Here is a 27,015-nt window from a genome sequence, read left to right on the forward strand (position 1 = left end):
TTATGAAACATTTAAGAGTTGAAGCAATTATTCTTGATGGGTATAAAGATATTACTCTTTACAACTCAACACAATATGGTACTCCTAATTCAAAATACGATATAATCAGTATCTGACATAACAAGTTGCATTTTTTTCTGCACCACATAAAAAAACAACAACAAAATAATAAAAAAAAGAAATATAAAAAATTCAACAAACTATGTCTACACACAGGGTGACTTTAAATAACTTGGAAATCTTAATACAGTATATGCACAGTGAAATTTTTTTTTTAATCTTAAGTAAGAATCTGTGTCCATACATAAACATTCTTTAGTTTTCTTAATTTAAATAATATTCGCCAAGAATACGTATTTTGTTTTGCATAAAATATGTTAACATTGAGAAAGAAAGCTCTTATGACATTTATTGAAAGCATCTTAAATAGCAGACGCAATGCATCCTAAATTATTCGATAATGCATCTTAAAACCGAATGCAACTTTTTCTTCGAATACATTCAATCGAACAGCGTGCAAAAAACTCAAAGCTTTGGAACAAAGAAATAGAATTTTGTTTCGCTAGTTCTAGAAATTTTGGAACTTAATTGCTTAAGTAAATTTTCCCCCTCTGTTTCGAAGAAGTAACTAAACATACTTTAATGCGATTATTTATAGAGAGAAACTTTGAGTTTATCGTTGTATACAGGATGCAGCAAAAAAACTTGGACTCCAGTTATTGTAACATAGGATAGAAGTTAATTTTTTTTTTAAATTTGTGTGTTCATATCGATTTGTCTACAACTTTAATTATAAAATATTTCATAACATATTCTTAGTTTTTATTTATTTTAAAATGCCAAGTAAAAGATCTGCAATTATGGAATTGTTTAAGCAAGGAAAACGACAGAGTGAAATCATTCAGTCGCTCTGTACACAAAATTGCACACAAAAGTTAAGATTCTCTAAAACAATCGCTTCGCCAAAAGTGGGATAAAGCCCATTGCTGAAAATTTTACTAAGGGTTTGCACCTCTGCAAAAGGCGGTCACATTGAAACCAATTAAATTTAATTATTAGTAAAAGTCGGCTTTTATTATTATTTGTTATATATTACTGAATTATTTATCTTTAATAAAGCTATTTAAAAATTGTTCGCACAGTTTTTCTGCCTCACCCTGCATAACAAATGTATTTGATAAGATAAACGCATAACTTTATTAAAACTTTTTTACAAAAGAATTTTATATAATTTTATACAAAAACACTTTTATGCAAAAGATCATTGAATAAATTTTATTAACGCAGTACGATCTTAGCATTAAATAAATTAGTAAATTCTTTCGATTAAAAAGCCTTTTAAAAGGAACTAGTGATCAAAATAGTTAGCCTTAAGATTTGTGGATATTTTTTTTTGATAGTGTCCCAGTATGCTTGCTCTACCTATATTAAACTTTCCTTGTGATGAGACTCTGCATTACTGCTGGAACCTTCCTAGCCAGTAATTATTTTTGACACAAAATGTAGCCTTTTCTTTTTATTCCATAAAAAAATCCATCATTCAACTGGCAATGGTATGTTTAATATTAAGGTAACATTTGAGAACATTGACATTAACTTTAAAAGTATAATCTAATAAAAGTTAACTGTTAGCAATTAAACACAAAGCAGCAGGCCGTTCACAATTTATCACTGCTATATAAGACTCACATATCAACGAGTATGCTCGGTTTTTGTTCTTAATATAGGAACACTATATATATTGGATGTTCATGTTATTTTTTGTCACCCTGTGAATCATTAAAACACTTAGGCAATTGTTTTCAGAATTAAGATACAGACTAGACACTACTTTTAAATAAACTTTTTCACATGCTTATGAATACAGAGTTTCACAACTTAGAGCTATGTGCTTGTTTGGTACGTCAAGGGTTTTTTCTGGACACATCCTTTCAGGCGATAAAACACAAAAAAGTTAAGTAAGGACTAGAATGACTGCAAGGATAATCTTGCTAAATAAGCGATGTCTTCACCTCAAGTATCTGCCTCGGGCAGTTATTGTGACATTTCTTGTACAACGCGATGTTGAAATGGCATAAACCCTACTTAACAGCTTTTCAGGCATTGGACTCTTTTAAATTTTCAAAATACTCAATTAGTTGATCGTAATTCATTCCCTGTGCGACTGTTTCCCATTCCGCGTCGGAACCCGGCACCCGGAATTTTCCGAGCTGGAAATCTCTTAAATATCTTTGGTGGGCAGATAAAGGGGGTAAATTACGATGAGGGGGAACTGGTGGGGGAGGATGAGGAGGAAATAATTTTAGTGCATTTCCAGGGGGTATAGGAGGAGGCACTGGATTGGTGACAATCCTAACCCTTTTTTCCCTGGAAACAGTTGCGCTTCCAGAACTAACGATGGGTACCGGTTTGATGTTATTCTGCGGGCACGTTGAAGTGCTCTTTTCAAGCATTGCTATTTCTTCTTCTCTTAATTCCTGGGGATTGGTGGTTATTCGAATGCTTATTTCAGAACCCGGAAAGGAGACATTGCTGCTCCGACAGCCACTTCCAATAGCACGCGTTCCATTATTCTTCTCCCGTCTCTGAACTTTCAAGGTAGAAGAATCTACTCCATCTGATTGGTGGTTGCCGTTGAAGTCGGCCATCGGGATAAGAGTCTGCGAACAGCGAGTGTTCACGGAATTCCTTTCAAGCGTGGCTCTGCCCAGCCATACCCAATCATGGGCATGGGCTACGGTATCACTAGTCTCTGTAACTGGTGGTACCTGTTTGCGTCTATATCGTACAGCAAAGACAGAACACGAGACTAGAAAAACGAAAATAGCCAAACAAAACACCCCGAGCAAAGCATACATTCCAATTTCGAGTGGTGTGAGATCCGAGGGATGAACGAGATTCTGACGAGCCTGCACAGCTGGTTCGTGGTATGATTTACCTCTATGACTAACAGCGTCTTGGTATAAAATGGAGCTAGCGTCGTTGGAATTCAGATATTTCTCGTTATCTTCTTCATGGGATGGTGAAAATGGATCTACGTGATCTGGTCTTTTTCGTCCGCCATCCGCGTTCTTTGGCGATTTCACTCGAACGTCGTTCATGATTGCTTTGCTATTTGGTGAAAAATCTACATCTATGTAGGCATACGCCATGGCTAGAGGTTGGCTACGTCGCTTTTGACATCTTTCAGCCAATTCTAATGTGACATGTAGTAGGTCTCCCTTTCCTTTCCCGATAGCAATGACACGGGGATGATGGAGACCAGCCATCGGTGCGAATGCCACAACACCACTGTCAAATGTATCAACGGAAAGATGATAGTCAGTATCTGTGACATCTTCTAGTAAGGCTGAGGTGCCATCAGAAAAGTGCACTTTTATATTCAGGAGCCCCTCCTAAAAATAAGATTTAATAAATGTTCAGAAAAGTTACACAAACAGAATAGGTAGTAAAACTGAACATTTAAATTTCACTAAAAATAATTAAATTACACAAATTATTATATTATTACAGTAAAAAAAAGCAATATGAAAAGTCTTTTAATTCTATCAGCTGTATGCAAGGCTTTTAATACTTAACCCTTCCAGAACTATGATCACGCGATTTTTCCTTCAAGATCCACGGTATCATGTATAAAAAACGGGCATTTCTGACTCTACCGGCTCAAGATAATGACGTGATCTCAATACGGTATTTAACACGTTCATAGCCAGCCGAGTGCGGTTCACCATTGTTGAAGAGTGGTAGCATATAAATATAAAATCAAAGTCAAATTTTCTTATTTTAGCAACCACTTTAGTTTCTAAAATTTACAATGAGTTCATTTTAATAGTATGCTTTTGTTATGAGAAAACATAATATCTTTTGCAGTTGGATGATTATGTGTCTTGCTACCACTTGATCTCTTTTAGTGACACAAACAAGAGCAGAGGTCTGACCAGACATTTTGTGAAAGGTCCGTTTTGGTAAAATTGTGAAAAAATTACTCGTAATTTATGAATATAAAATAAACGTTAAGTCACATTTTTTCAACCACTGTCCGCTTTTGTGAATTTGTGCAAATAGGGTCCGTTATTGCAAAAAAACTTTTTCAAGGAGTTTTTAAATTGTAAAGACATACAAGATTATGCTCAACAATGTAAAATTATAATTAAAAAAATTTAATTTTAAAAAATAAAAAGCAATTGCAGCTACTGGATTAGCGATGCAAATAAATATTTGGTATTTAGCCTATACTGCTGAACGCAGAATATTCATTTCGGACGAATAAAGGAAGAAGCGTCTGCAGGACAAAATTTAGTTCGTCTGAACTTAAAAACGGACCCTTCACAAAATAACTTATCTTTTAATCGGACCCTTCACAAATTTGTTTATCTTCATTATTGTTTTGTTAATCGAATAAATCTTTCTTCCCCCCCCCTTCCTAAGAAGGATTTATTCGATTAACAAAACAATAATGAAGATAAACAAATTTGTGAAGGGTCCGATTAAAAGATAAGTTATTTTGTGAAGGGTCCGTTTTTAAGTTCAAATATTTTGTGAAGGGTCCGTTTTTATGAAAAGATATTTTGTGAAGGACCCAAATTTCTTCTAAACAGAACCCTCTGAAGAGGAAAGAATTTCGACAACGCGATATCGTGTGATTCTGAACTTGTTAATCACGTTTTAGTTCGTATACTCTCAGAGTATGCGGACTTAGGGAAGTGTTTTTTTCTCATTTTGCCTATCTTGAAAGGGTAAAAGTAAACAGAACGAAATTAAACATGGCGTTCCGTAATCACCTCCTTTAATATAAACATATATATTTTTTCTCCTTATCGAAAATGAAACATAAAATATGAATATTAAGAGCCAGAAATTGATATTTCTGGCCCTTAATGTGCATGTGAAAATAGTTTGGATCGTATAAAAGAATATACGGAACTATTTATGAAAATAACAAATGCAAAAAAAAGATACAACCATAAAATAGAAAGATTAATTAGAGGATAAAACATCGTAAGATTTATCAAAGCTAAAAGACAACAGAGGATAGATAAGACATGTCGAAAGAATGAAGGAAACAGAAGAAGAAAATCATGAAGATAAAATGTGTAATAATAGAAAAAGAAGATCTGAAAAAATGGAGAGAAAAAACTGAAAAAATAAATCTAGGAAGAGAGTGATGTGTGTATATTGTGTTTCATTTTTCAACTCATTAAAATTGGCTTTGATCTGCAGATGATGTGTGACTATCATATTCTGTGATAATTATAATTTTGAACTTGGACATATCTTTCTTAAATTGATATTTCTTTTTCTTTTATTTTTTTTTAAAAGATTCGATTTACTTTTTTAAAGATCTCGATTCGCTTCCTTAGTTGTAATATGAATTCAGTTCCGTTACCTTTTTGGTATGGTAAAAAAATATGATATGTTTTTATAAAAAGCAAAAACCAAAACTATTAATATTTATTTCTGATAAAAGTATAATTGAAGAGGTTCTGAGAAAAGTGAGTCAATTAGAATACTTTTTTTCAGCATTTATTTATTTAAAATTATCTTTCATTTTTTTTGTTTATTAAAAGAACATGTTACATATTTAAGCCAAAAAAATTATTTGCATTAGTGCGTACAGTTCATTGTTCACAATGGTTTTAAAAAGTAAATAATTGTTTTGAACTCATTTTTTTGATTGCGTACGTTGACTGAATACAGTTTTACATAAAATTTACTATAAAACGAGACTGTTTGTGACCCCAAAAAAAACAGCTGTTAGTGAAAAATCAATTTCATATCTAGCTTTTTTGGGAGATAAAAAGAAATTTGGTAACCATGAATAATTTTATTTTATTAATTTATTATTAACAGTCCTTTAACAGAAGAGCCAATTTTGGGCTTATGACTACTAATGCTTAACTCCGTAGCCTTGACATTTTGAACCCATTCCAGAAGACAAGGGAACTCCTGGATCAAGTATTGGGAGAAATTTTGCCTTCTCCGAGGGCTTTTTGATGAAACTACCCCACATTTGCGTTACATAGAGAGGAAAAGAACGAAATCCTCCCGCTGTTAGCTTGATGGCAAGGGGACTCTAACTCATGATCGGTCTACCAATTAGGATATTTTTACATCTGTACTGTGGTCGGTGCGAGCCGGGTGCGGATTCGTATTGACTTGTAATCACCTGCGATTCGAACGCGGTTCACCTCATTGGAAGGCGAACGCTCTATCTCCTGAGCCACCAAGGCTCAGCAATGATTAATTTAATTTTATTTTGTTTTATAACCGTCGTTGAACGGCCGACCGAATTTTCAATTTATGACTACCAATGTTCCACTCCGCATCCTTGTAGTTTTTACCCAATCCAGAAATCAAGGGATCTCCTGAATCAAGTATATTGGGAGAAATTTGCCTTCGTGGAGGACTTTTTTAAGGAACTAACCTGCATTTGCGCTACATGGAGAAGAAAACCACGAAAACCTCCCACGGTTAGACTGACGGAAATGGGACTCTAACCCATATGATATTTCAATCACTGAGGATATTTTACGTTAGCACTGTGGTCGGTGTGAGCCGGGTTCGAAATTCGAACCAACCTGCCATTGTCGGGATTCGAACCCGGTCACCTTATTGAGAAGCGACATTGCTCTATTTCCTGAGCTACCACAGCTACACCGTGATTAATTTTATTTCATTTTATATCCGTCGTTGAACAGCCGACACAATTTTGGGTTTACGAACTACTAATGTTCAACTCCGTAGCCTTGTAATTTTGAACCAATCCCGAAGACATGGAAACTCCTGGATCAGTATCAACAAAGGTATTGATTTGTTATGAGAACATGGAGGGCATTGCGACTCGACAGATTTAACGTGCATCAGTCACCATTTACTACACGGGGAATCTTCGGTCGGCGGGGTTCGAACCCACGAACTCCTGGACATGGGTCCAGTGCCCTACCAACCAGGCTATCCCGACCCTCACCATGATTAATTAAAAGTTTTAATGTATATGGAAGGCCGGGATAGTCTGGCTGGTAAGACGTTGGACTACGTCCGAGAGGTCGTAAGTTCGAATCTCGACGGCCGGAGACTCCTTGTGAGCGAATTAGGGACTGGTGCATGCCAAATCGTAAACTCAAACACATTGGTAGTCGTAGACTCAAAATTGGGTCGGCTGTTCAACGACGGTTACAAAATAAAATGTAAAGGTAGCTCAGGAGATATAGTGCTCGACTCCCTTTCCTAAGAGGTGACTCTGGTTCGAATCTCAGCGGTGGCTGGTCGATACGAATTCTGCTCCTGGCTCGCACTGATCACAAAGCTAACGTAAAAATGTCCTTGGTAGTAAACGAATCATGGGTTAGAGTCCCCATGCTGCCAAGCTAATCATAGGATGCTTCAGTGTTCTTCCTCTCCATGCAACGCAAATGCTGGTTTGTTCCTTCATAAAGTCCTCCACGAAGGCAAACTTCTCCCAATACTTGATCCAGGAGTTCACTTGTGTTCTAGATTGGGTTCAGGAATCGCTTATCAGTATCGCTTATTACCAAAGAATGATTTTCTCGATTGAATTTGACATTTTCTAGGTAGAATATTTAGCACCATCAGGCCTTCAGATCTTAGCTACCCGGTCTTACTTTACTTTCCCCTATATATGGATGCAAAATCGTAGAGAGAATATGCTATAGTAATGCTCAACTGAAAGCTAAATTTAAACGTCTTTACAGCATTGAGAAAAGTCATTAAGTGATTTTTTTCCCGGTCATAGAAACCTTGCTCATCTTAGTTTCATTCGTCAATCAAACAGATCTTGATATCTTTAATCTGGCTTTCGTCAGATATTGATAACTTTTTTTCAAGTTATGGGTTTCATTTGCGTCAAGGATTGGAAAATATATATATTAAAAACATATATTGTAGAAAATCCTTTGAATAAAAATAAAATATCGCAAAATCTTTGGAAAAGTTACAGTCTTTAAATTAGGGTTCAATTCTTACCTGATATTGTGATGTCAGCTTATGATGAATACTGGTCTGGCTGATGAAAACTCCTGGTAGCGTTTCATCAGGGGTTACGGTGAGTTGAAGACCAGCAACGACTGTAACTTCTAGATGAGTTATTGTTTCCTTATCAGTTCCAACTCGCACTTCTTTTGCTCCACTAACTCTTCCGGTTATGGGTGAAAGTACCTATGAATTGTAAACAAAAAATTTTTCTTATTAATGCGACAAGTTACTTATTGTATTATGAAAAATAAGCTGTTAATGTAAAATCCGACTACTAATTACAAAATGCTAATAATTTCCTTAAAATCAATTCACAAATATCTCAGAATTGGAAGCTTTAGACTCGTCAGCTTATAAAAACATCATACCTTGATTATAAAACCCTTCGAAGATGTTAAAAATGAAATGCCTAAATTAATTATGCAGAGTGTTCAAAAGTCAGGGGTGCCATAAAAAGCATAAAAAGAATGAAAACTTAACGTCATAACGTAGGTCATAATGGAGCGAAAATCACGAAAAACGCACACAGACTCTGAATCGCTGCTGGAGGATGTCACAGCAAGGATTGTCGTTGCTGTGGAAATCAATAATCGAAATCAGTAAAAAAAATCAGTAATCGAAAGCATTACTGATTTTTTTAGTGCTCCCGGGAATAGTTTTTACGTCGTTGTAGACTGCTCAGTGACATCAGCGGGATCTTGCAATAATTGTTCAAATTAATTTAGCAAGTTTGTAGCATGGTTTGCACTTGCTTTTGAAACTTGCATCGATTTTCATCCTCTCAACGTGTTTGCGATCTCATTTTGAATAGTAAATTTTCACGCTCCTCATGTCTCTTATTGTCCCTCAGAATTTATCAGTCGAACTTTTGAACATCCTGTATGTCACTGTGGTATTAATATTTTTGAAACGAATTTATGAAACTAAAAATGGAATACTGTAGAGATGTTTAACTGTAAAAAAATGGAAACTCAAATTTCACAGCTTTAGACGAAACCGTTTCCTGGTTTATGTCTCGAGCAAAAAATCTCGTCAAAGTGACGAAATAATTATCTTCACTTCTTCGTGGAAACAAATTTCGTCCAAATTTTAAAAAAAATAATCATTGTCATTCACTTTTTTTCCCAAGGTTTCGAGTTGAGGAAATACATATTTTTGTTACATATTCTAGAGTTCACTTTTCATCCCAAATCACGTAATTTCGAGACGAATAGAATAATATTAAATTATTTCCTACCTGAACTTCAGTCCTGCCACTTTGCATTCCCCTAACCACTGTTCCTTGTAGAGTCGCTATACGCATATCAGCCACCCTCAAGAAGGGTGACACCAAGTCTGTAATTCTCAGTTCTGTTTTTCTGCTAAGAAGATAAGATTCTCGTCCAGAATTGTGGTCTACGCTGAAGAACCTGGTATACACATCAATATGTCCCTGCTGATACCGAAGTCTGCAGATAATGTCAAAATCCTGAAATTGAAAGATGTAGTGCAACTTGAGCAATGAAACAATGCATTTAAAAGGTCTCAATTTTATGCAGCGTTAGTGTACAGTGCTCAAATAAATAAACGGACCTCTATAATGACTTATAACAAAAATAACGTATAGCATATATTTATTATTTTATTTAATAATAATAGTTGAAAAAATTCTGAATCTCAAGCTATAAAATTTTTTACATCATTGCTATTTTACACAGCGAAAATACAAAAATTGAGCGAAATAGGTAGAATAGTTCCTAAGAAGTGGAATTTTAAAAAAGCTATACTTTTAAAATTCGATTTTTCGGAAACTATTCGACCAATTTTGCTTTTTTTGTGTGTGTGTCTGATTTTATAATTTAAGCTATGGTCTGCTTTAAATAATTAGCATATTTCAGATCATCCCCTCAAAGCATTAAGATTGAGTCCTAAAACGTGAAGATCCGATCATTAGATCAAAAGTCATTCAGGGTAGTCCATTTTTTGCGCACTCTACATTTTTTTAAAAATTCTGGACATAGCATAGAAGTTACTCACATAGGCGTTACGTTGGTGAAAAAAAATGGACATAGCTATTATTGCGTGTGTCGAGAATTCTCACTATAGCTGTCTTCTGCGCATGTTGTTTTGGTGCGCCCACAACGCCACCAGTTGATGTTAATATCTCGATCTGAGAACAAGCATGTTTAGCTCCGTAAATGATTGAAGCTTAATTGCTAATTCATTTCTGTTTGTGTTTTCTAATTCCCTTATTATTAAAGTGATTGTCTATAAAACATGTTAGAGTCTTTTATGAGACTTTACAAATTGACATTTATTACCTCCAACCACAGTGGCAAGAACGGGGTAAGTAGAACTTACCTTGATTTATAGAAATAGTTTTCTTCAGATTTTGCTTAAAAATTGACAGCGTGTTTAATGAAACGGACATAGCACAAAGAACAACTTTTCAGCGTTAATTAATGAAGCCAAATCTTACATTATTCTTAAAATGGAGGGCACAAAGTCAATTCGATTAGTTTTATCAAATACCACAAACAATCATTATTCACTAGTTAATTATTTTAAAATACTCTAGTCAAAACACTAGTTTAAGGAACAAAATAAAAGGTCGTGTCCATTTTCTTAATGAACCGCAGAGGACAGATCATTAATATCATAGTAGATCACAAAAGTCACGCATCAAGTCGGTCAAGGTTGCGGTCAGTGTGGAGGTGGATGACCACTTTGATCAGCCTGCAAAGGGACCGAAGAGTGCGGTATCTGTCTTCGTGGAGGAGCTCTCCCCTCCCCAGAGGATCAAAATTGTGATGGCATGTCTTCAGATCATCCTCAAGGATGTTTCTCAGATCGTCGTCAAAAGTACTTTGTGCAGCTCTAGTGCAATGTAAAAATTAGATTTGTGATGTATTCTTTCTGTGAAAAATCTAAGGCATGATGAAGCCTGGGGATTGAAAACAGTTTTTACTGTATGAATTATTCAGCTTGTTTTTTTGTTTGTTTCAGCTTGTTTAAATAAAAACATAACAGTTGTAGATTACAGATGATGTACTTTGCATTAAAGTAATTTAAACTTGTTGAAATCTCGAACAAGCCAACAGTCTTTTTTCACACTGCGTTTGTCTTTTTACCAGACTGGTCTTTTTCTCTCGCCGTCCAGCAAGTTTTTATAACAAGATTTCAAGACATTGCTACTTTAAGAAATGTAACTTTTAAAGAATTGTTGATTTGACAATTAATTAGCATAACACATAAAGTATTTCCAAAAAGATCCTTTAAACAAATGCGCATTTCAATATCTATTTTCTTAAAAGTATATTTTAAGATTTGTTCCAAAATTACCCGACAACATTTTTCAAACTATTTTTATAACGGCAGGAGATAATATTTTTAAAATACACACCTCTCTGTCAAGCCACCGGTCACTTCGAGTTGCTGAAGACGTAGCGAAGTTTGATTTATGGTTTACTGTCCGGCTAGACCCAAAGGACGACATCGGTTTTCTAAAAGCGAGGAAAAGAAGATTATATGTACTATTTCATGAATAAGAAAATGCATTTATAAAGATGTTTAGTTTAATTCAGGATTTTTGCTTGCTTAATAACACAAAACAATCAATTTGTTAGATGGTTTTAGATATTTCAAAATAACTCCGTGGAGCAAATTTCTTGTGACATTTATGCAAATACTTGATATTGCATAATTCGGGAGTGGGAATTCTCTCTAAGTTACAATCTTTTTAAAATGGCATTTTTAGTCTATTTTTGTCGAAATATACAAGTTTAAAAACTTAATATATAACAAAGGGTTCCATAAATGTTGCGACCAGCTTTTAGGAGAGTTAGAGCACATCATAAGAATTAAAATGGCATAAAAACTCATGCCCAGAAATGTCGCCATAAACAGCTAGAAGCACTACCCTGTTATAAACTGTTTCTTCATGTTCTTCTGAACAGGTTATAATAGGGAAGAGTCACTAGCGGAGTATGACGACATTTCCGGGAATGAGTTTCAATGTCGTTTTAAATCTAATGATGTGCCTTAAATCTCCTAGAAGTTGGTTGCAGCATTTATGGGATCCCCTGTTGTTTAGAACGTTTTTAAACTTGTATATTTCGATAAATAAAAATTCATTTCTCTAAAAATGTCCTTAAAAAAACTGTAGCTCAGAGCAAAACCGATTGCACATTTGAAAAAAGTGATAAAAAAGTATCTCAGATCTATTAAAAAAATCTCATGCAACAGGAAAAAAATTGTTTCTCAGTATAATTAATCCAAATAATGAATATGTCCATTTATTCAAAATTTCACCATAATTCAAAATAATTACTATTTCAATTTTTTTAATTTTATCTAATACCGGAAAAGATAAAAAAAAAATGGTAGTTTGAACACTTCATTTTTATCTCTCAATCAGGAAAATTAAAATCACCGCGACAACGACAACTTATCAATAAGTAAAGCACACATATTTACTGCATCTGTGTTAAAGCTATTAATAAATAGTCGTAGTCACAAAAAGTTTGTTTCCGTTTTAAAAAAAAAACAGAAATGTTTATACAAATGTTTTATTTATTTATGTTTTTTTTACCTTTTAAAATTAAGCAGCAGTCTTGCTAATAGTACAAGATGTCGAGAATTTTTGCAAATTAAATCAATATGACTGAAACTTCCATTGATTTAATTTAATGAATAAGTTGACCTACCTTTGAAAACTCTATTTATTTCGACAGGCCAGATGAAGATTTAGTTCTCACAAAATTATTTTTGAAATTAACAAATACATTTTCCTTAAATCTAACATGCCGGTCTTATAGTACTGCAGGTAGGTGAAAAAATTGCGTCTTAAATGTTAAAAGCATATAATTTGGTACACATGTACCACACAAATAAAGCCATCTTAGATTTAGCTCATACAAATATTTTGACGAACTCTTTTTAAATGTATTTTTAACAATTTTGAATGATATCTATTAAAGAAAAATTTTTTTTAAATATTTAAAAAGAACGCATCAAAACTTTTCAGGGGTCACCAATTAGAACGTGGGCTATTATTGTTTGGATAAATATGAGATGACTTTACATGTGTGATACATGTGTACCAAATTTTACGCTTCCATCATTAAAATGGCGATTCTTTTAATTATTTCACCCATCTGAACTAATATTGAAATTATGCACAGAACTTTCAGTGGAGCGAAGAGATGGATACATCTTTAAAGACCTACATTTAATCTGCATTTTGATATATCTTTCAGTTTTCAAGAATCATAAAAATATCGAAAACGAGGCCTGTTATTATTTCCCACTGACTTACCCTCTTTGCAAGTGAGGCGTTCTCCATCCTTTGATCTGACTGAGTTTTGTATCCGATATCCTAATGGTCAGTGGCAGTTCCGGCATCCATACCAGGAAGTGAGCCTGTCCTGTGTAGGAGCCGTACTTGACAAGAATAGAGGCATTTTGTGAACCACGGATCTCTGAGCCATCCAGATACACAGAAGTACAAGATGGAGACACCTGTGAAAAATTATTAAGACCCATGAGATATTGAGTCATAAGAATTAAAACAATAGGGAAATTCGACAAATCTAGTACCGATTTAGTACTAGATCCCGTGCGACTAGATTTGAAGTAACTGCGCATGCTCACGCGTTTTTTAGATACTACGTGTCTTTGGTGGCGTGGTTTCATAAAGCTACGAGCACGCTGTTCATAGCTGTTGTATGTTGTTTTAATTGAATTACAACGAAATCAAGAAGGATACCAATACAAAATGAAGATGAAGGATTCGTTATTACAAAATGTTAAAATGAGTCGTGTGATTTTACAACAATTGCTTGATATTTTTAAATTTTTTTTTATTGGTTTTATTTAAAAATTATGATTTTCTAATTGCACAAGGTCCATAAGAAACTAAAAATTTATAATTTGCTTACATAACTTATAGAATATACTTATTTTAATTATACAATTTAGTTGGAAGAAGTATGACTTTTGTAATACATCGACGTCCATTGTAAATATTTGTTTTGATTTTATCGTCGAAGTTAAGATGATATTTCACTACATTAGCGTTTTTAACTTACGGGTTTTTGCAAAATCTTTGATATTCATTCATGTAAGTTAAATTTTTTTTCACGGGCGCATGCGCATTTCACAACGCAAGTAACATAAACCTCCCTTATGCGTGTAACATAATCCAGACGCATGTAACCTCCCTTATGTAACCGTTTTGTTAGAAGAGCATAGCTTACTTTCAAGATGGACTCATCAGAAGCATGACAGGATGACTGAAGAGTAACATCTCCAACTTTGCCAGCTTGGCTCACAACAAATACTTTCATTGGCTGAGACACTTGTCTTCCATTCAATACAGCACTATTCAGAAGTTGATTCGACTGTAAAACAAAATAAAATAACTTTTTTTATTTTATACAGGGAAAATAATACATATTATTAGTTTTCAAGTATTTTTATAAATGCAAAACTTTTTTCCCAGTGTAAGTAATTTATCTTTAAAAAGAAAGAAAAGTACAACAAATTAAAACACTGGCGTTAAAACGGCCAGTAAATTTTGATTTAATGATTGGCGGCCATAAATGTTGACATTATTTTCTTTTGTGAATCCTTGCTTCCTTTTTTTTATTTTTTTGAATTGGTTTTCCTCTTCATGTAACCTTTAAACGAGTTAGTTCCATCGAAAAGTCCTCCAGGTAGGCAAATTTCTCCCAATACTTGATCCAGGAATTACTTGATCCAGGAATTCCCTTGTCTTCTGAATTGTGTTTAAAAAAAAAAAAAAAAAAAAAAAAAAAAAAAGGAAGGCTACGTAGTTGAACACTAAGAATCATAAACTCAAAATTGGGTTGAGTGTTCAACGACGGTTAAAATTGGTACAAAATGCATCAATATAAAAAATTAAGTATTTTTTTTTCTCATCATAAAAAAAATCATATCTGAAGAGGCTAAAACGGCTATGCATATTAATATTCGCATAACTAAATCTTGAATGTTTAAATTAGAAAAATGAAAATAATAATGTACCTTAGCGATAGGTAAAACTGCTTGTACATCATCTTTATGGATGTCTAGGCGAGAAGTTATCTTGGCATTGTCATCGTCGAAGTCGTATTGCTCAGCCATACTTGAGTCCAGCATGTACCGCAGTTGCCAAGTGATCCGACCATTGTCGTTGTAACCGGCACCTTCCTCAACTTCGAACAACCAAGTGAAGACCTCTTGGACGCTAAACAAAAAAAGTGGAAAATAATGTTAGCAAATCGGAATTAATCTGAGTATTGATAATTACTCGCTGCAAAATAATTAATTTAAATATTCTGTTTCCATAATACTAGTGAAAGCTTAAAAAAAGAACCAGATTCATGATAAAATTTCCATACACATTTTTTACTACTTTTAAACAAACGTTTGGTTCTGTTATTAAGTACAGAAAAATATAAAATTTATAAGGTATAAAAATGTTAGCGATCTGCTTCTTTTATTCAGCGCTTTTGCTTTGTGAGGCTAACACTAATTATCAAATGACTTTTATTTAGCTTAAGGTTTTGATTTTCTTTTTTTTTAAATTTTTTTAGTCATTTTGGAGCAATTGGTTCCTTTTTTATCTTCGCTTTTTCTTCCATAGGTTAGTGATAGAATAGTTTTTAAGATTTTCTTCAGACAACAAAGGCTGAGAGGCGAGATCCCAAAATTTGGCCTTGGACTCAAGATTTGAGTAATCCTATGTATCTCAGGCTCAGATTAAAATTCTTCGGCCACGGACCTCCAAAAGCGGGCCCGATCTCATCTCCAGTCTCTATCGGGGACCCTCTTATAGTTGGAGATTTGAAAATAAATCAATATATATGAAAACAAGCCAAGAACCAATCACATAACGGTAAACAAAAGTTGCGGTAATCCAGAGGTGATGTCATTGAAAGCAAATACAGCAAAGAATATCATAGTAACCAGAAACGGAATTTTAGCAAAACTAAACGAAAATTATAGCCAAACCAAGGAGCTACCAGTTCAACTTTTGAACTGATAAGCGACATAATAAAAAACATTGAGCACAAAAATATGTCGTAAGTTGACTAAAATTAGGACCGAAAAACTTCTCATGTTATCGAAAGAAGAACAGGAAAGATACAAATTCTGACGCCATTGGAGCGAATAACATTATGTAACTTCCACTAAACATCTCTCATATTCCTCAGATCTTGTTCTATGCTATCTACAATAGTTTCCCAGTTGGGAAAATTATATTTAATGGAAAGCCTGGTAAATAGGACGTTGGGCTCGTGTTCGTGAGAACGGGACTTCAAATCCAGTCGGCCGAAAAAACCCAGTGTATTAAATGGTGACTGGTGCTCTTTAAGTCCTCTAAGTTTCCATAACAAATCAATACCTCTGGGGGTACTACTGAAGTGGAGATTTATCGTTCTCTGGTTCAGGTCAAAATTAAGATCTATAGATGAATGAATGGATCATCTCTGGGATTCGAACTCGGGTCACATCATTACGAGGTAAGCACTCTATGCCCTGAGCCACCACGTTCCTCTATTACATAATAGGGGAAAAAACGAAGTGTCGTCATAGTAACAACAAACTATAATTGAGACTCACTAAATAAATGACAATAGCTGAAGGCCAACAACTTACGTATGAAAATCTATCAGAAAATTTAAATTTTTCAAATTAGGAATGGGAATGATCTTGTAGCAAATTTTGTCAAGTAGGGCGCATGAGACAAAAAGAAAGGTTCAGAAGCACTGCATTGTCAAAACACCTCTAGCAGAGCTTTCAAACCTAAGGAGATTGTCAGGATAGCACACAGATGCAGAATCAACAATCATGTCACCTCTCTTTTGTTTTGCTAAAGTGCACATTTTAAGAAGATAGATCTTGAAACAACTTCCCTAAATCTGGCCCCATATTTCAAATGACTTCAGAAAAAACAAAGATGCTTTCTGTTAGCGGAAATATGAAAAGAAATGGAATCTTACGAGAGAGGAGTAGTTAGAGGAAAGGAAATCCATTCTTCGTGTTTTGTTCTTATTCACCAGATACAAGGCCGAACAGGGACCAAAAAAGGGCCCCCGGGAGATTCCGAGAAGACTGCCCAAGTCATTGATATCTTTTTTAAAGGAAAATGAACCCCCGCTCCCCAAGAAAAAAAAATTGCAAACATATCAAAATAAAAAAATTCCTAACAAAAATGGTTGGTATATTTTTTTCCCAATCTAACTGTTTGTCTAATTAAGGTAAACAAAATTGATTTGTGACATAGCATACAATAAATTGAATTACACAATGTAAAATTGTGTTATACGCAATTGCTTATTTAATTTCGAGCAATTCATTTTGCATATAAAATCCAAGAATGTTTTTCCAAATCCAAGAATTGGGAACACTAGTTGGAACTGGAATGCACTTCAAGGAGAAGATACCCACACACGTGACCTATGACGTCAGCACCAACTGATGGTTCATAAGGAAAATGGCGTGTTAAAGTTGAACTTAATTTCCCCACATAAGTTAGAATGTTAATTTACATGAAGTTAATTAAATACAGCTCCCTATGGCACATCGAGTTTGTCGAAACAAAAGTCTCTCTTGTCTACATCCTTTACTTAACTTAAATTTATTATTTGTAATGTGTTTTATTGTAACTGTGATATTTTTTTGATTTGTGTACCTGACAACTTAGATGCATAATTGGTTTGTTTATGTTCTACATGGCTTCATGCCTTTGTGTTAATGTAAAAATATATGGTAAAATAATTGAGATATTTGAAATAACATAGAATGTCTCACTTCAAGATAATTGATACTTGATGGGCTTCGGCTAATTCGAAATAAAATGGAAAACACATTTGCTAATATAAAAAAAAAAAATTCATCGTTTCAACAACCAATCAGGATCGAGATACCCACACAATGTCACTATTAGGTATCCCATTAGTTTAAAAAAAGAGCTATTTTAAGCATAATGCTTTAATTAATATTTAATTAGATTCTACTGCAAAGAACAAAAACATACATTCAATTACTTCCAGTTATGAAGTTATTTAGGTACTTACATATTATTATCTCGTCGATCATTATTTTTGCCTACATCCCATCAGAGTCATTCTGATGTCTTTTATATTTATTTTAATATAGTAATAGATTAAAAAAAATTGACAAAATACAATACGCGTTATTGCACAAAAAATTAGATAATATTTAAATTTGAACCACTTCCAAATTTATTTTCAGATTTGGCGAAAATGGTCGACTGTTAATACGTAAGTACATTTCTGATAATATTAAAAGGAATTCTTCCTTCATGCTGTAATCAGTATAATTAAGCAAAGATTATAGCGATCTTATTTTCTAAAGGACCTGTCATATTTCACCCAAAATCGACCCAAAATACAATAAAGGTCTACCAAGAGTTTCCCCGGTAGCGATCCAGGTTTAAATCGAAGGAATGATTGATCTATTCGTAAATACTGTTTCTGGCGCACACCAACTACAATGCTGACAGAAGAAAAAATGTCGACGAATTATGGGGTAGTGTCCAATTGATGCCGGTCAAATGTCGCCGGGTAATACCTAGTGGATAAAGGGTTATGAGTTAGCGTCTAAAGGTGCTAATAGTAATAGCAACGCCAACGAAATCAAAATTTCTGATGGTATTCCATTGATGAACTAACATAACCTTGATGGTAAGTATCAATAATTCCATCACGAACTATTATATTTTTGATGATAACCAACATAAGTAACCATCACCCCAATGCAGGAATTTAGACTGATTTATAATAGGCTAACAGAAAAATAGCAACTTGTTTTGATGGTTTGTTCAGATTAAACCATCAGAAATTTGCATCATAGTTTTTTAGAAAGCAAATGTTGGAACGATCATGAACCACCATCATCCCAATGTAGGAATTAGGACTGATTTATGATGGGACAACATAAAAAATAAAAAAAAATTATGGTATATTTTTGAGAACCAACAAGAATTCCCATTAAACCGTTATGGAAATGCATAGTTGGAACCATCATGGATTGCTGGTCCAAGAGAATCAAACTTCTCTTGATGGTTAACCATCATAGTATTAAATTAGCATTTTTCATCATGGAGTGAAGGAAGTTTCCTTGGCATATCAAAAACAATGAACGCATAATGGAAAATGTTGGATGATAGGGATCATCGAATGATGTTGGACCCTCATGAATCGCACTGAAACCAACATAAACCATCAAAATGATTTGATGGGTCCATCAAGAATTTTGACTTGGGCAAGCTAATGGTATAAAACACACTCATTGGTTGACGGGATCATGGGTTTGAATCTTTTTACCACAGGGTTGCTAATCGTGGCAGATTTCGAGCTTTTCTTCATCATTTGTTTTTGATATGCCAATGAGGATTAGTCCCCCCCTCCCCGGATGTATCTGAGTTGGCTTAAAAAGTATAAAGATGCTTAATTAAATTGATAAATTCACAAATCCAATATGGATAGCAATTAATATTTTTTTTAAAAGAAAAGATATGAAAACACATTTTGGTTCTTACCAAGTAACTTTCTCAAAACACAATAAATCATCACCAGAGCAACGCAGATGTGCAATATACCGCCATGTCATTTTTTTCGTTATTTTTTTAAAGTGAGCATTATACGAAGATTGATCTTGTAACTGCTTCCCCAAAAATTGGCCCCAAATTTTAAACGACATTACAGCAAAACAAAGATAGCTTTTTGCTACTGAAATAAGCAAGAAACAATAAAGGAAAAGTTGAAGGAGAGGGAATAAAAAAGGCAAACTATAGGAATTCGTGTCATTGTGAGAAAAAGTCACGTTTTCTTAAGAGCCATTTTAATAAATCATATTCCCATGCCGAACTTTCTACTTTTCTCCACAATTTTCTCACTGAATGAAGAGTTGTACTCAGCATCACTGAGGGAGATGGATGTATGAAATATGGTATTTTTGGGTTTGAGAGTAAGAAAAGAATGAATCACATATTTCGTGCTGGTTTTTATAATATTTTTATTACAATTCACCATGTTGGGTGAAAATACTTACGGCATGACGAAAATAATTTATAGCTATAAATTGCTCAAATATTGTTTCAATCAGTCGCCCAGTTTTTCTAACTAAAGATTTTCAGTTACGATAAAACAACATTTTATATGATATGTATGATAAAAAAGTAACTCTCCTAATGTTTATTTTAATAGTAAGCTATTTTTTCAATCATAAAGCGTACCTATTCTCATCTTCATTTTGCAAATAAGCTATTTTTCCAATGATAAGGCGTCACTCGTGTCATCTTTATTTAGGAAGTAAGCTATTTTTTCAATGATAAAGCGTAACTCTTTTCATCTTTATTTAGGACGTAAGCTATTTTTTCAATGATAAAGATAAACTCATCTTTATTTAACAAGTACGCTATTTTTCTTCAATGTATCTTTCTCATCTTTATTTGCAAATAAGCTGTTTCTTCAATGATAAAGCATAACTCTTCTCATCTTTATTTAGCACGTGAGTAATTTTTCTTAAGAATACATATTTGCAATGGGAAAGAAAAAATATTACAGCTAAAAATGTTAAGAAATATTTAAGTAAAAAATATTTAAGTAAATATTAAATATTACTTATTTATATATAAAAAGATATTTAAGTTCAGCTACGAAAAAAAAACTGCTTAGATATTTTAAGATTTAATATTAAAAAAATTATGCTAAATTACATTTTGAACTTCTAAGCATAATCTCTTTTACCAAGTTCCTTAAAATTGTAATAAGTGTTTCAATATATTGATTCAATATATATATTCTATATATACATTCAATATATTGTACAACATTTAATATAATTTCATTTAATATAATTAATAAAAAGTAACAAATTAAATTTTTTTTCTGTTTATAGCGATTGCTTATTTAAACTTATAATCGGTTTTACACTCGCCTGTCAGAATTTGCAATTATAATGGGAAAAAAAGAAAGCAAAGAACTACAGGAGTGAAAGGCTGAGTCACCCTTGCCCGGCTCGAGGATCGGACCAGGGACCTGTGGCACGACAGCGCGAACGCTACCGCTCAGCCACCGGGCGCCATGGCATGCATGTATATCATATTATTTAAGTCTTGTGGATTATGTTTTATAACCACAATGTGAACTAACACACTATAAAAATAATCTACAAAATATAAAACGTAAGAAATTATACTTAAACATTTTTTTATGTAATAATTGAAAATAATTTAAAATCATTACATTTAATTAATTTACATTAATAAACATTAAAATTAATATATTGTTTATGAGTTTACTTTCCCCTAAGCTGCATATTTCAAGGCAAAAACAGCAATTTCGTCTTTATTTCAAGAAGATATATTAGAGGATATATTATAGAGGGTATATAGGAGAGGATATATTATTTTTCAAAGAAAACATATATCTGTATTAGAATTATCCTCTATACAAGTATATTAGCACTCTAGTTTTAAAAAAAGTATCATGAATAAGGAAATTCTTTCTAACGTTTTCTATAATTCAATACCACTATTAACTAGAGCGATAGTAGCCCAGAATCAGACTCTTATGCAGTGGGCCCGAAGTTCGATTCTCGACAGCGCTAAGACCCACAGAGCAAATGCGATATAAGTGCTCGCAAAAATCGTGGAAACGAAAGTCCTGAGGTTGATCACTGAACAAAACCATGGGTACAGAGATCTGGAAAAAATTTCCTTTCCTAAATTGGGGAAGTGGTCTTACGAATGAGCGGTACTGCTATCTATCCGTGGAGTTCTGAGGTAAGACGAGGTATTCTAAGGTACTTTCATCCTTGCGGTGTTCTCTTATCAAACGGAAGGAGCACCTACCTGACTTAATTCGCAAAAAGGGGAATTCCTAGCGAAGTTGGCTTGGCTAAGTATTATTAGAAACAATATTTTTTCGAGGTAACGAAATTCATGCTTACATATTAAATTCCTGATAAATTAAATGCGATAGGATATTTTTGCGCCTATGAGTAACAAATAACACCATAAATCAAATTTTAAAAAAATGTTTTGTTTCTGGTATGAGAGTATTCGTTTCAATTTAATTGAACAACAAGGTATAAAGAAAAGAGTAGTTATATTTCTGAAACGTTACTTTCGAGATTGTCAATGAGTTGCAGGGCTGTCAACTTTCTACGCTATTTTGCGAAAATTTGTTCTAGTAGTAAGTTTATATTTTAATGTATGATTATTTTAATGTATGATTTTTTTTGTTTTGTAAATTTGAGCGGTTAGCGTGCCTGACAGCGAAGCCAATGGTTGCGGGTTCGAATCTGGCTCAGGACATGAATGTTTCTCTCCGTGTTGTCCTCAGTTGTGTGATGTGTGAATGTGGCCCACCCTATGAATGGGAATTTGTGAGAGTGTAGCATGGGTAATGTTTCTCGTCTCAGTGACTAAGGTTCACAGGAGCTTACCGTGTAACATTAAAGAGCAACAATTCCGGCATTTCCCCGGGCAAACGAACAAGAGTTCAGTGCCTACCGTCAAAAAACAGTTTTTAATTGTGTATCATTCTATAAAATATTTGGCAAAAAGCGTAGTATAATTGGCACTCAATTTTATTTTATTCCTTTGCTATCACGTTTTTTAAATAGAATTTTTTCTAATATAATCGTAGAAAAGTTTTATTCAATTATATATTCAAGGTGTCTCCTCATGCTGACATATTGAAGCAAACATAGTTTAGAGCAAGCAGTTTTTATTACTTTTATTTTTCTTTAGTTACTCAAGCAAAGTGCTTGAAAAGAATATAAGCAACCCCAGTGTCTGATAACCACAAAGACTTAACTGAACACAAATATATGATAAATGGGAAAGTGGATGCTTCGCGGCCCAGGTGCTCAGATGTAGCGCAATACTAGGACTATTTAATTACATATTATCAGAGAAGCCAATTTGCTCCGATTTGCAAAAAAAATATTCTTTAGTGGTAGAGAAATTAAGGTTAATTTAAGTTTTTTTCATTTTAAGTCATTTTTGCTCCACTACATATTAAAAATTCAAAATAACATATGAAATGCAACTTTATGGCAGTTATCCATTAGTAACCCTTTTGAAGACTAGGCATAATTGTCCTTATTCTACGAGTTTTTACTATTTAATTAGCTAAAAATTTATTAAAACTTTTGCAGAAAGCGGAGCACTTGGCATCTTTGTATCACTGCCTGTTTCATAAGTCTGATACTTGTAAAGATTTTTTTCCAACCCCACAGTCCACATAAGTACTAACAGTTAATGATATTTTTTCAATTCGGTAGTGTTCTTCTTTTGCCTTTTCTCATATACTATTGATGAGAAACATTAATATTCCCTTTTTGTCTTTAGATAAAGAGATGCCCGAAAGTTTGTATGTATCTCTAATCACGGAACACAAGATTAAACTTTTAATTTTTCCGACCACAAAAGCAAAGTTTTTCTAAGGGAATAAATTTTTTTTTGATGGAACTAAATCTATAAATAACATTGATTATCCAACTCCATAACAGAAAATAACATTGATTACGCCAAAATCAAAACTCACTCGGCATAGTGTAATTTAATTTGAAGAATCGATAATTACACAATGCTGTTTTAAAGCACTGCTAAAACTCAATTCTCTTCGGAACCAAATAAATTACTTTGAAATTAAAGAAAGAAACGTAATTGTTATTGGGTTTTTTCTCCCTAAGAGCGTATAAATTTTGTTTTTATAACAGAGCCGAAAGCAAACAGAGCATGGCAGTTACTTTACTTTTATTCAAGTTTTACTTTTATTTTATACGTTTAAATTATTTTGATGCATTTTATACATAAATGGTTAAATGTAGAACCAGAAGGTCGGATTTTCACGTACTAGGGTTCAGTTCAATCAAACCAAGTATTTTATTTAAAATGTTAACTTTCCTATTTTGTTCATGTTTGAAATAAATCCTTAGTAGTGATTCATTAGATATTTGTAGCATTTTTGTTTCACACTAGTTTAAATATTGATTTGAGATCTGTGCATCCTTTTTGTACAAGGATTTTAAAAAAAACACATTAAGTGCGGTAAGTAGCGAAAGTCTAGTATTTTATTAAAAATGTTTTCTTTCCTATTTTTCTCATGTCTGAAATAAATAGAAATAATATGGAGTATTTCTTGCAAAATAAATCTGCAATCCAATTGTATCTCTATAAGACATAAAACGTAATGGTCTAACATAGTTTTTCATTAAAGTCGGTGCATTTTTATTGGTCGGAAAATCATATGGTTTTCACACATTGATTTCCATATTTGGTTGTCATCGGTATAAAATTAACAATAGACATAAAGGTATTGCTTTTCTATAAATATTTTTGTACCCTAATGTAAAGGTGACTTGGGATTTAATAGATGGAGAAATAGACCATCGAATAGATCCAGATGGAGTAAACTGACTGAGATAGCCTTGACCTGCAATCGGCTGTAGTGCTCAAGAAGAATAAGAATGTAGAGGTATTTATCTGTATTGCTATTAGTACGTTTTTTGATTTTGATTGTTTTCTAAATTAGGAGTTTAAAATAGTTTTTTAAGGAATAGTTTTTTTTAGCGTAATTAGCGTAGAATAGCGTAATTTTACTCTACATTTTAAGATAAAGTTATTTAAATTATTGTCCGATTTTATTAACCATTTTACAATTATTAGTTTTGAGGAGATTGCATTAATATACTATTATAATTTACAGCTAAAGATATTCGTTAAATGATTTAGAACTTAGCGATCAACTTCATGCACAATGTGATATTGCATGCCAGAATAGTCTTTAATATACCCGTCCACTTATTAAGAAAAAATATTAATTGTGGTTGTGAACTGACTAAATTTGTTATAACAATACACTTATAATTTGAAACGTTATTTTTTTTAAAAAAATAATTGCTTCGAAGTACTACTTAAGTTTAGTAATAAATCTTAATGGAATCATAAGCGAAATATTTGTTGTCGTCGTCGGCCATTAAGGAGGAGGGAGAGCGATTGTTCTTGTTTTCCAGTGGCGCCATCTATGGTCTGAAATTCGACTTCTGCCACACCCATACGTCACACCTGTTTATAGGGCGGACTCATTTATACATCGCGAACAGAATTCTTTTTAGTACATATATTTTAATAGAATAATTTCAACTTTCGTAGAAAAAACTGTTTTATGCCAACAAATAATAATTATCGCGAAGCAATCATCAAGGTTAGTAAGTGGCAGCGAGCAGGGGTTAACGCCCCTAGTAACAACAAAAATTTGCAGTTTTTTCAACTCGCCTCATTAGCCCCAAATACACCCTAGTATTTTCACATCTAATCATATGTTTACACGAAACAACATTTATGGTAACAGGAATTTAACTGCATTGTACTAAAACAGATAGTTGATCGTGTATGCGCCATTTTCGAGAATACCTCAAAGAACTACATGAGTGGCGTCCGAATATAACATGCGAATAATTAATCAGCAGCAGCACTTATTGACGAGCATAATAATTAGGAACTTGGCAAACGACAAGAGCAGGGCATATAAATCTTGTGTCAAATGCAAAGGCGCGAAATAAATTAGTTTATCAAAATATAGAATGCAGAAAGCTAATCGAAATAGACGTCATATGTCGATATACTTTGTATAAGCCAGAAGATAAAATAAGAAGAGCCATAACATTTTTTTACATTTCCATCGGAAGGAGAAAATTCTAGTTTTTTTCCCTTCAGAGTTGAAATTTTTTTAATAGTATCGAAGTTATTTCATTTTAACTATTCATTTTCTATTTATTTTTTAGAAGAAATAGCGCATTTATTATTAATCTATAAATGTGTTTCTCTTATGTGGCATAAAATCGGTTATTTCTCTATCTACTGGCAACAATATAGTAGTTATTAATTTGGTTAGGTTGTCTTAAACTTCTGGACCAAGTATTGAAACAAACTAGCCTTTGAGGAGGACTTTCTGTTGGAACTAACCCGCAATTGTGTCACTTGGAGAGGAAAAAAAACAAAAACCTCCCACGGTTAACCCGACGGCAAGGGGAATCTAACCCAACATCTATCTACCACTGATGATATTTTATGTCAGAACTGTGGTGAGTGCGAGCCGGAAGAAGAATTCGTATCTACCACCCACCGTTGCAATTCAAACCTGAGTCATCTCATTGGGAGGCGAACCCCTGAGGCTCCACGGCTGCTATATCTTTTAATATTTATAACCGTCGTGGAACAGGCAATCCAACTTTGAGCTTACGACTATTAAAAGACCAAGCATTGGGATAAACTGGCCGTCGCGGAGGACTTTTTGATGAAACTTCCTCCCCATTCGCACATGGAGAGGAAAACCACGAAAACCAATCAGCCCGACGGCAAGAGGATTCTAACCCAGGATCCGTCTACCACTGAGGATATTTTATGCCCGCATTGTGGTCGTAGCGAGCCGGAAGCAGATTTAGTATCAACCAGCCATCTCAGGCATTCGAACCTGGGTCATTGAGAGACGAGTGCTCTATCCCCTGAGCCATCGCGACTCATTAACTTTAATTTTTTAATATTCTGGTCCTTTCTGGTCGAGCGATCTCACTGATCCACCGAACGGTAGCGGGCTCAAATCCCGCCACAGCCATGGATGCAATATTATGTCCTTTCCTAATTTGTGTTTTCTGCTTTTCATCTTGACAAAAACATGTAAGCCACGCTATAAGCACACAAGCTGGTATGCCTCAGAAAAATTATATACACATAAATTGATAATATTTTAGATAGATATGAAATTTTGGAAGCATCTATATTTTTACTCATGGTTTGAAAATTTTCCAATAAAAATTTTAGAGGTGTTAGCAAATTTAGTAAATGCTATTAGAAATTTATTTTTGTTTTTAAAATATCATTTTATCATTTCGTTTTGAGATTTAGCAATTAACACTGTCTCACAATAAGCTTTTCAGTAAGTGGGAAACATCAAAAACCAAATGTTTTTTCTTTTCTTTTTTGTGCAAATAAGCTGT

The 27,015-nt window shown here is 33.6% G+C and overlaps 1 protein-coding gene across 1 annotated transcript in view; it reads right to left on the reverse strand.

The window, feature by feature from the left end:
* Positions 1 to 319: 319 nt before the first annotated feature.
* The window catches only part of LOC107436909 (transmembrane protein 132C dtn), an 83,803-nt gene continuing 57,107 nt past the window's right edge, over positions 320 to 27,015 (reverse strand). Inside the window, exons 4-10 of the mRNA XM_043048436.2 lie at positions 15,019 to 15,220; positions 14,229 to 14,372; positions 13,289 to 13,491; positions 11,375 to 11,474; positions 9,230 to 9,460; positions 7,984 to 8,175; positions 320 to 3,395 (exon numbers count right to left, since the gene is read on the reverse strand). Coding sequence (XP_042904370.1) covers positions 2,097 to 3,395; positions 7,984 to 8,175; positions 9,230 to 9,460; positions 11,375 to 11,474; positions 13,289 to 13,491; positions 14,229 to 14,372; positions 15,019 to 15,220 — 2,371 coding nt within the window. The 3' untranslated portion in view covers positions 320 to 2,096. The remainder of the gene's footprint in view (positions 3,396 to 7,983; positions 8,176 to 9,229; positions 9,461 to 11,374; positions 11,475 to 13,288; positions 13,492 to 14,228; positions 14,373 to 15,018; positions 15,221 to 27,015) is intronic.

The sequence above is a fragment of the Parasteatoda tepidariorum genome, chromosome 5 (assembly GCF_043381705.1).
Source record: "Parasteatoda tepidariorum isolate YZ-2023 chromosome 5, CAS_Ptep_4.0, whole genome shotgun sequence".
Lineage (NCBI taxonomy): Eukaryota > Metazoa > Arthropoda > Arachnida > Araneae > Theridiidae > Parasteatoda > Parasteatoda tepidariorum.